The sequence below is a fragment of the Carcharhinus amblyrhynchos genome, chromosome 35 (assembly GCF_965287045.1).
Source record: "Carcharhinus amblyrhynchos chromosome 35, sCarAmb.v2.hapA, whole genome shotgun sequence".
Lineage (NCBI taxonomy): Eukaryota > Metazoa > Chordata > Chondrichthyes > Carcharhiniformes > Carcharhinidae > Carcharhinus > Carcharhinus amblyrhynchos.
The window spans coordinates 14,586,609-14,597,167 of NC_137358.1; the positions used below are offsets into that span (position 1 = coordinate 14,586,609).

Genomic DNA, 10,559 nt, shown 5'->3' on the forward strand with positions numbered 1-10,559 from the left:
GTAAGGGTCTATAATACACACCAGCCCCTGCGGTGCCAAGTGGCACAAAAGGCATCAACTGTGCCCGTGGACACTGCATGCTCCCTCTCCAGGGACACCTGGCTGTGAACATAGTCATTATAATTAGGTAGACATACACAAGTTGTAACTGGACAACTTTACCCTTATGTTATGCATGACATAAACTAATCAATAGTTGTGAGTGGATAGAGATACTTCTGTCCAAATGTGCACCTTTGATTGGGATATGCTGATTTATCACAACTGGATCTTAACTATAAAGTATGTATAACTCCTGTTTCGGGGCTCTCCATAATGAATCACCAGCTGGAGCACTGGGGACCAGCCTGTACAATAGTTTGTAATAAAGGCCTTGCTCGAAACTCCAAGGAGTCCTCGCCTGGCCTCCTCAAGAACGAGGGTGAAGTACACTATGGTCGAATAACCGGATTGAAAGAAACTGATCTATATTGTACCATAAAAGTATATTTTGAACAAATAACTAGGCTGTCACACCACTTCAGTACTGAGTGCTGCACTGCTGGGAGTAAAGGATCATAAACCAGGGCTCTGACTTAACTATGCAGAGGATGTAAACTATCCCATAACAGCTGGGAGTTATACATGATGTCCTGGCCAACATTCATCCCTCAACCAACTGTATTCAAAGATTACCTGGTAGTAATTAAAACAGCATTGCCAATCAGTGGCCACAGTCACAATGGATAGAAATACTCCCTCAGTGTTGTTTCAATGTTATGAGAAACCCTTCTTTTAAAGACTATTTCTGAAGACCAGTTGGGGGTGGGCAATAAACTTGTCAGCAACACCCACGTCCTGTTAATGAACAGAGACCCCCACCAACAAACATGAAGACTGAGGCCCCTGTTGGATTCGTTTGGAATGAAATACATGCTGGCCACATGGGTAAGGACACCTATTGGAAGTAGATAGAACTGCAAGTTTCTCAGCAGATTACTTCTTACTGTCACAAGTAGGTGCACATTAATGCTGCAATGAAGTTACTGTGAAAATTCCCCCTAGCTGCCACACTTGGGCACCTGTTTGGGTACACTGGGGGTAGAATTTACCATGGCCAATGCACCTAACCAGCATGTCTTTTGGACTGTGGGAGGAAACCCAAGCAGACACGGGGAGAACGTGTAGACTTCACAGACAGTGACTCAAGCCAGGAATTGAGCTTGGGTCTCTAGCACTGAGAGACAGCAGTGCTAACCGCTGTGGCAGCCCTAATCCCCCTCCATGCAGATAACCCCACACCTTCAGAACCCATTCCAGTACCAACTCTTATTCATTCACTTGTGAAAAGCTTCCAGGTTTTAGTTAAGAATGACCTTCTCTCAATGTGGAGATGTCTGCGCGTAATCACGTGCAAAGTCACGTCCCGCACCATCGATTATCTTGCATTCCTGATCGCGGTAACACCACTCGGACACATTCTCATCTGAAGGCCTCATTTGGAGGGAGCGGCCCAGTAGCTCCTCTCCGCACTGCTCCCACAGCTGAATAACCCCTTCGTTTCTGAGTGAACAGAACTGGACACAGTTTGTAAGAAATAACCTGTTTTATTTATGAAAATCTTCGGGGGGTGGGGGGACTCCCAAATTGTAGGTCGACTGTGACAATGGCGGCCATAGAGGTCGGACTAAGAAAGGAGAGGGCCCTTTAAGTTTTCGTCTGTTCCCCCCACCACCCCTACAGCCCAAAAATGGGGGTCTTCGCTTTGCCCTGTCAAAAACTTAGTAGTTTTTAAACACCCAACCTCCCTCACCAACCCTCCACCCATCAACCCCACCTCGAGAACCATCTGTTCTCCTCAATTCTCACTCCGGGGGGTGAAGTCTGAGGCATTAAAATGGGATTGGCCTCAGATTAAAAAGCCTGGGAAGCATTTTCTCGGAAATTCTAAGCCATATTTTCCAGGAACAGTTGAAGCCTTCAGATGCTGAGGAAGGATTTTACAGAGAGAGAGAAAACTCCCTCTGCAAGCACCCGAACAGAATGGGATTAAATCCAGTTCAGCTGCAGCGTCGGATGTTAATGTGTGTCAGAGCCACAGGCCCGTGGAGTTTGGTTCTTTCAGGCTTTCACTGTGCCAGACCGCAGACAGCCAGACCATCTGTTCATTGCAAGAACTCCGCATCCCGAAGTGGAGCCCAGGCCGAGGTTTGTGGAGTGAGGAACAGAGTACTCGTCAGAACAGGAAGTGCCAGGAGAGAGAAAGCCAGAATGTACGAGACTGGGTGAAATCCAGGCGGTGTGGTTCCAGCCACTTAATATCAGTCCCTGTGACACCTTCTTCTGTTAAACACCAGCATCCGGCTTCCCTCCACACGGCAGGTCTGACTGACAATATTTCCAGGGTGTCTCCCTCACAAAATATTTACAGCCCCAAACCCTCAAATTCTTGTGTCAAAAACTCGACACCCAGCTAACCCCCAGCAATGACCCCACCCTGACCCCCCTCAGCCGTGACCCCACCCTGACCCCCCTCAGCTGTGACCCCACCCTGACCCCCCTCAGCCGTGACCCACCCTGACCCCCCCGGCCGTGACCCCACCCCTGACCCGCCTCAGCCGTGACCCCACCCTGACCCCCCCGGCCGTGACCCCACCCTGACCCCCCCCGGCCGTGACCCACCCTGACCCCCCCGGCCGTGACCCCACCCTGACCCCCCGGCCGTGACCCCACCCTGACCCCCCGCCCGTGACCCCACCCTGACCCCCCCCCCCCCGGCCGTGACCCCACCCTGACCCCCCCCAGCCGTGACCCCACCCTGACCCCCCCCCCGGCCATGACCCCACCCTGACCCGCCTCAGCTGTGACCCCACCCTGAAGCCCCCCGCCATGACCCCACCCTGACCCACCTCAGCCGTGACCCCACCCTGACCCCCCGCTATGACCCCACTCAGACACCTATAACCCCAGCAATGACCTGTCCCTGACCCCTAGGACCCCACCCTGACCCCCAGGACAACAGCAATGACCTTACCCTGACCCCCAGGACAATCCCAACCCCCAGGATCCCACACAATGACTCTACTCTGACCCCCCCCAGCCATGACTACACCCTGACCGTCAGGACCTCATGGGTGAGGTCCTGACGGTCTCTCACCCTCTAGGCCAAAGCTCCTCCCTCGGCCCTTAACCCAGACTGAGTCCCCAGTCCAACTCCCGCAGGTGGACAGCAGCTCAGTAAGGCCTGAATTTACGCTGGGCCCTCAGCAGAGCGATCCTCTGTTTATCCTCTTCAAACTTCTTCCTGAGCTGAGCGATATCTGCAAACAGAGACAATAAACGATCAAGACAGAGTTACAATATAACCAGAGACAGAGAGAGATCGGGACAGGGTTACAATATAACCAGAGAGACAGTGAGAGATCGGGACAGGGTTACAATATAACCAGAGACAGTGAGAGATCAGGACAGAGTTACAATATAACCAGAGACAGAGAGAGATCGGGACAGGGTTACAATATAACCAGAGACAGTGAGAGATCAGGACAGAATTACAATATAACCAGAGACAGTGAGAGATCGGGACAGAGTTACAATATAACCAGAGACAGTGAGAGATCGGGACAGGGTTACAATATAACCAGAGAGAGGCCCAATTGGCCTGCGGTGGATGTGCGAGGCCCCCGACTTCCCCACAATTTACTCAGGTTCAGAGGAGATGTTCAGCAGCTCGGGTTCACTCATGGGAAAGTCGCCAGAGGAACTGCACTGCCAGTTTCTGTCCAACCCTCTGACTGTCCCCCACAAACTACAACCCAGCATGCAGAGGCTGTACTTCCCCCACCACCAGGCCCACACCCGTGTGACCCCAGACCCACCGCCCCATGCCCTGCACCCTGACCGATTGCGCTGTGGCCCTGACCCCCACCCGCCCTGTGTCCCTGCCCGCCACCCCGACCCCTGAGCCCACACTCACGTTCCCGTTTGGTTTCCCTGTGTTGCCAGTTGTAGAAGTTCAGCAATTCTTTCTGAGCCCGTTTGCGTTTCTCCCGCTGGAGGAGTTGAATGTTTGCTGCCTCGGTGCGGGGAAATCCGGGCGCCGACCTTTCCTGGTCACCTTCACCCAGCCTTCCTCATCTGGAACTCCTTCCTGGGCCGTCTCCAGACGGTCCAACTGGGAACAGAACAAACAGTCAGAGGGAGCGAGTGACCCCTCCCCCACCCTCACCTACCCTTGTCCCCATCGGTTCCCCCACTCCCTGCCCATCTCTGAACCCTGCCCTCCTCCCACCCCCCTCCCCTCGCTCCCTCCATCCCCGCCCCCTCCGCCCCCCCTCCCTCCCTCCCCACCCCCCTCACTCCCCCCCATCCCCCCTCACTGCCGCCCCCTCCCTCCCCCGCCCCCCCACTCCCCCTCCCTCCCTCCCCCGCTCCCCCTCCCTCCCCCGCTCCCCCTCCCTCCCCCCTCCCCTCCCCCATCCTCCCCCTCGCCCTCCCCCCTCCCCATCCTCCCCCCCCTCCCCCCCCTCCCTCCCCTCCCCTCCCCCATCCTCCCCCTCCCCTCCCCCATCCTCACCCTCGCCCTCCCCTCCCCCATCCTCCCCCTCCCCTCCCCCATCCTCCCCCTCGCCCTCCCCTCCCCCATCCTCCCCCTCGCCCTCCCCTCCCCCATCCTCCCCCTCGCCCTCCCCTCCCCCATCCTCCCCCTCGCCCTCCCCTCCCCCATCCTCCCCCTCGCCCTCCCCTCCCCCATCCTCCCCCTCCCCTCCCCCATCCTCCCCCTCGCCCTCCCCTCCCCCATCCTCCCCCTCGCCCTCCCCTCCCCCATCCTCCCCCTCGCCCTCCCCTCCCCATCCTCCCCCTCCCCCCTCCCCCATCCTCCCCCTCCCCCCTCCCCCTCCCCATCCTCCCCTCCCCCATCCTCCCCCTCCCCCATCCTCCCCCTCGCCCTCCCCCCTCCCCCCCTCATCCTCCCCCTCCCCTCCCTCATCCTCCCCCTCCCCTCCCCCATCCTCCCCTCGCCCTCCCCTCCCCCCCATCCTCCCCTCCTCCCCCCCCTCCCCTCCCCCCCCATCCTCCCCCTCGCCCTCCCCTCCCCCATCTCCCCCTCCCCTCCCCCTCCCCCTTCCCCCATCCTCCCCCTCCCCCATCCTCCCCCTCGCCCTCCCCTCCCCCATCCTCCCCCTCGCCTCCCCCATCCTCCCCCTCGCCCTCCCCTCCCCCATCCTCCCCCTCGCCCTCCCCTCCCCCTCCCCTCCCCCATCCTCCCCCTCGCCCTCCCCCATCCTCCCCCGCCCTCCCCTCCCCCATCCTCCCCCTCGCCCTCCCCTCCCCCATCCTCCCCCTCGCCCTCCCCTCCCCCATCCTCCCCCTCGCCTCCCCCATCCTCCCCCTCGCCCTCCCCATCCTCCCCCTCGCCCTCCCCTCCCCCATCCTCCCCCTCCCCTCCCCCATCCTCCCCCTCCCCCTCCCCTCCCCCCCATCCTCCCCCTCGCCCTCCCCTCCCCCCATCCTCCCCCTCCCCATCCTCTCCCCCATCCTCCCCCTCCCCATCCTCTCCCCCCCCATCCTCTCCCCCTTCCTCCCCCTCCCCATCCTCCCCCTCGCCCTCCCCTCCCCCATCCTCCCCCTCGCCCTCCCCTCCCCCATCCTCCCCCTCGCCCTCCCCTCCCCCTCCCCTCCCCATCCTCCCCCTCCCCTCCCCCATCCTCCCCCTCGCCCTCCCCTCCCCCATCCTCCCCCTCGCCCTCCCCTCCCCCATCCTCCCCCTCGCCCTCCCCTCCCCCATCCTCCCCCTCGCCCTCCCCTCCCCCATCCTCCCCCTCGCCCTCCCCTCCCCCATCCTCCCCCTCGCCCTCCCCTCCCCCCATCCTCCCCCTCGCCCTCCCCTCCCCCATCCTCCCCCTCGCCCTCCCCTCCCCCATCCTCCCCCTCGCCCTCCCCTCCCCCATCCTCCCCCTCGCCCTCCCCTCCCCCATCCTCCCCTCGCCCTCCCCTCCCCCATCCTCCCCCTCGCCCTCCCCTCCCCCATCCTCCCCCTCGCCCTCCCCTCCCCCATCCTCCCCCTCGCCCTCCCCCATCCTCCCCCTCGCCCTCCCCTCCCCCATCCTCCCCCTCGCCCTCCCCTCCCCCATCCTCCCCCTCGCCCTCCCCCATCCTCCCCCTCGCCCTCCCCTCCCCCATCCTCCCCCTCGCCCTCCCCTCCCCATCCTCCCCCTCGCCCTCCCCTCCCCCATCCTCCCCCTCGCCCTCCCCTCCCCCATCCTCCCCCTCGCCCTCCCCTCCCCATCCTCCCCCTCGCCCTCCCCTCCCCCATCCTCCCCCTCGCCCTCCCCTCCCCCATCCTCCCCCTCGCCCTCCCCTCCCCCATCCTCCCCTCGCCCTCCCCCATCCTCGCCTCCCCTCCCCATCCTCCCCCTCGCCCTCCCTCCCCCATCCTCCCCCTCGCCCTCCCCTCCCCCATCCTCGCCCTCCCCTCCCTCCTCGCCCTCCCCTCCCCCATCCTCCCCCTCGCCCTCCCCTCCCCCATACTCCCCTCGCCCTCCCCTCCCTCCCCATCTCCCTCCCTCCCCCTCCCCTCCGCCCCTCCCCTCCCTCTCCCCCTCCCCCCCGCCCCCTCCCCTCCCCCATCCTCCCCCTCCCCTCCCTCTCCCCCCTCCCCCCGCCCCCTCCCATCCTCCCCCCTCCCCTCCCCCCTCCCTCCCCCTCTCCCCCCCTCCCTCCCTCTCCCCCCTCCCCCTCCCCTCCCTCCCCTCCCTCTCCCACCTCCTCCCTCCCTCTCCCACCCTCCCCCTCCCCCCCTCCCTCCCCCTCTCCCCCCCTCCCTCTCCCCCCTCCCCCCGCCCCCTCCCCTCCTCCCCTCCCTCTCCCACCTCCTCCCCTCCCTCTCCCACCTCCTCCCCCCCCGCCCCCTCCCTCTCCCCCCTCCTCCCCCCCTCCCTCCCCCCCCCTCCCTCCCCCCTGCCCCCTCTCCCCCTCCCCTCCCCCCCCTCCTCTCCCCCTCCCCTCCCTCCCCCCTGCCCCCTCTCCCCCCTCCCCTCCCCCCCCGCCCCCTCTCCCCTCCCTCCCCCCTCTCCCCTCCCTCCCCCCTGCCCCCTCTCCCCTCCCTCCCCCCTCTCCCCTCCCCTCTCCCTCCCCCTGCCCCCTCTCCCCCCCCCCCCTCTCCCCTCCCCTCTCCCTCCCCCCCGCCCCCTCTCCCCTCCCCTCTCCCTCCCCCCTGCCCCCTCTCCCCTCCCCTCTCCCTCCCCTCTCCCTCCCCCCCGCCCCCTCTCCTCTCCCTCCCCCCCGCCCCCTCTCCCCTCCCCCCCGCCCCCTCTCCCCTCCCCTCTCCCTCCCCCCCGCCCCCTCTCCCTCCCCCCCGCCCCCTCTCCCCTCCCCTCTCCCTCCCCCCCGCCCCCTCTCCCCTCCCCTCTCCCTCCCCCCGCCCCCTCTCCCCTCCCCTCTCCCTCCCCCCCGCCCCCTCTCCCTCCCCTCTCCCTCCCCCCGCCCCCTCTCCCCTCCCCTCTCCCTCCCCCCCGCCCCCTCTCCCCTCCCCTCTCCCTCCCCCCCGCCCCCTCTCCCCTCCCCTCTCCCTCCCCCCCGCCCCCTCTCCCCTCCCCTCTCCCTCCCCCCCGCCCCCTCTCCCCTCCCCTCTCCCTCCCCCCGCCCCCTCTCCCCTCCCCTCTCCCTCCCCCCGCCCCCTCTCCCCTCCCCTCTCCCTCCCCCCCGCCCCCTCTCCCCTCCCCTCTCCCTCCCCCCCGCCCCTCTCCCCTCCCCTCTCCCTCCCCCCCGCCCCCTCTCCCCTCCCCTCTCCCTCCCCCCCGCCCCCTCTCCCCTCCCCTCTCCCTCCCCCCGCCCCCTCTCCCCTCCCTCTCCCTCCCCCCCGCCCCCTCTCCCCTCCCCTCTCCCTCCCCCCCGCCCCCTCTCCCATCCCCTCTCCCTCCCCCCGCCCCCTCTCCCCTCCCCTCTCCCTCCCCCCGCCCCCTCTCCCCTCCCCTCTCCCTCCCCCCCGCCCCCTCTCCCCTCCCCTCTCCCTCCCCCCGCCCCTCTCCCCTCCCCTCTCCCTCCCCCCCGCCCCCTCTCCCCTCCCCTCTCCCTCCCCCCCCGCCCCCTCTCCCCTCCCCTCCCCTCCCCCCCGCCCCCTCTCCCCTCCCCTCTCCCTCCCCCCCGCCCCCTCTCCCCTCCCTCTCCCTCCCCCCCGCCCCCTCTCCCCTCCCCTCTCCCTCCCCCCCGCCCCCTCTCCCCTCCCCTCTCCCTCCCCCCCGCCCCCTCTCCCCTCCCCTCTCCCTCCCCCCCGCCCCCTCTCCCCTCCCCTCTCCCTCCCCCCGCCCCCTCTCCCCTCCCCTCTCCCTCCCCCCGCCCCCCCTCTCCCCTCCCCTCTCCCTCCCCCCCGCCCCCTCTCCCCTCCCCTCTCCCTCCCCCCCGCCCCCTCTCCCCTCCCCTCTCCCTCCCCCCGCCCCCTCTCCCCTCCCTCTCCCTCCCCCGCCCCCTCTCCCCTCCCCTCTCCCTCCCCCCCGCCCCCTCTCCCCTCCCTCTCCCTCCCCCCCGCCCCCCTCTCCCCTCTCCCTCCCCCCCGCCCCCTCTCCCCTCTCCTCCCCCCCGCCCCCTCTCCCCTCTCCCTCCCCCCCGCCCCTCTCCCTCCCCCCCGCCCCCTCTCCCCTCCCCCCCGCCCCCTCTCCCCTCCCCTCTCCCTCCCCCCGCCCCCTCTCCCCTCCCCTCTCCCCTCCCCCCCGCCCCCCTCCCTCCCCTCTCCCCTCCCCCCCGCCCCCCGCCCCCTCTCCCTCCCCCCGCCCCCGCCCCCTCTCCCCCCGCCCCCTCTCCCCCTCCCCCCTGCCCCCTCTCCCCTCCCCTCTCTCCCCTCCCCCCCCTCTCCCTCTCCTCCCTCTCCCCCCTCCCCCCCCTCTCCTCCCTCTCCCCCTCCCCCCCTCCCCTCCCCCCCCCTCTCCTCTCCCCTCCCTCCCTCTCCTCCCCCTCCCCCTCTCCCCTCCCCCCCTCTCTCCCTCCCCTCCCCCTCCCCCTCTCCTCCCTCCCCCCCTCTCCTCCCTCCTCTCCTCTCTCCTCCCTCCCCCTCCTCCCTCCCCCTCCTCCCCCCCCCTCTCCTCCCTCCCCCTCCCCTCCCCCCCCCTCTCCTCCCTCCCCCTCCCTCCCCCCTCTCCTCCCTCCCCCTCCCTCCCCCCTCCTCCCTCCCTCCCCCCCTCCCCCTCCCCCCCTCCTCCCTCCCCCTCCCCCCTCCCTCCCTCCTCCCCCCCTCCTCCCTCCCCCTCCCCCCCTCCCTCCCTCCTCCCTCCCCCCCTCCCTCCCCTCCCTCCTCCCCCTCCCCCTCCTCTCCTCCCCTCCCCCCCCTCCCTCCCCCCTCCCTCCCTCCTCCCCCCTCCCCTCCCTCCTCCCCCTCCTCTCCTCCCCTCCCCCTCCCTCCTCCCCTCCCCCTCCCCCCTCCCTCCTCCCCTCCCCCCCTCCTCTCTCCCCCCTCCCCTCCCCCTCCCGCCACCCCACCCCTTGTGTACCTCTTCCACCTTCTTGTCGTGTTTCTCCATGAACTGGTCAACCTCAGTCTGCAGTTCAGTGGGGTCAATGATCCGGGAGCCATATTCCTGCATCCATTCTGGAGGAGGCAAAGACAAGGGGTCAGGACGCTGCCCTTTGAACCCGAGGCCATGCCAGCCAATCAGGAACGCAGCTTTGTTTGGGTCGTGCCACTGTACTCACTCTGAAGGCCTGTCTGGATCGGGTGCTCATCCGTGGACAAAACCCGGGGCTGTCGGCGTTTCCAGGACGCGGCAGCTTTCACTACGGCCGCACGCTTAAACACAACGTAGGCCACTCGGAAACTCTGAGCAAGAGGAGAATTAAGCAGACAGTAGCACAAAGCAAGAATACTGACCCCCCCCCCCCCCCTGCTGAGCTGCTCTGGTGTTACCTGAGCCAAGACTGCGACCCACAGAGATCTCAGCAAATCCTACATTATGGCGTCACACTGACATTTAAACAGAGATCACCTCACCACAGCCTGATACCACCATCCCAACAGCATTAAGCGATGGGCCTTGCCAGAGATTTAAATTAATAAAGATCATACCCCCCGTGCAGATGGGTCGGAGAAGAACTTTGATTCCTGCCCCTTGGATATGGTGCTGGGGCCTGGCTTTTCCTGCAGTTCCACTGAGGTCACATGGCCAAATTCTGTAAATAACCTGCGCACGCACTCCTAAATACAGAGCAAACAGGAAAAAAAAGAGACAGATTTAACATAGTCCAACTAACAAAAAGGGAGATAAAAGCAAATTACTGCAGATGCTGGAATCTGAAACAGAAACAGAAAAATGCTGGAAAAATCACAGCAGGTCTGACAGCATCTGTGCAGAGAGAATACCAAGTTTTTGAGTCTGGATCAGCCTCCATCGGAGATCTGACTCGAAAGGTCTACTGTCTCTCGATGTGGAGATGCCAGCATTGGACTGCACTGCTCCTTTGTTAGTGTAGAAACGCACAATCTTCTTGGAGATCCTCTCTACTTGGAGCCGGCAGTTTGCGGTGTCGATGGTCATCATGGTGTGGAGATGCTGACGAAGGAGCAGTGCTCCAAAAGCTAGTGGATTTTGCTT

The 10,559-nt window shown here is 65.5% G+C and overlaps 1 protein-coding gene across 1 annotated transcript in view; it reads right to left on the reverse strand.

Moving 5' to 3' along the window:
* Positions 1-3,044: 3,044 nt before the first annotated feature.
* Positions 3,045-10,559, reverse strand: part of LOC145361536 (ribosomal RNA-processing protein 7 homolog A-like) — an 11,881-nt gene continuing 4,366 nt past the window's right edge. Inside the window, 6 exon segments of the mRNA XM_080217358.1 lie at positions 3,045-3,299; positions 3,956-4,078; positions 4,081-4,153; positions 9,462-9,559; positions 9,664-9,787; positions 10,034-10,162. Of these exon segments, the coding sequence (XP_080073484.1) occupies positions 3,214-3,299; positions 3,956-4,078; positions 4,081-4,153; positions 9,462-9,559; positions 9,664-9,787; positions 10,034-10,162 (633 nt within the window). The 3' untranslated portion in view covers positions 3,045-3,213.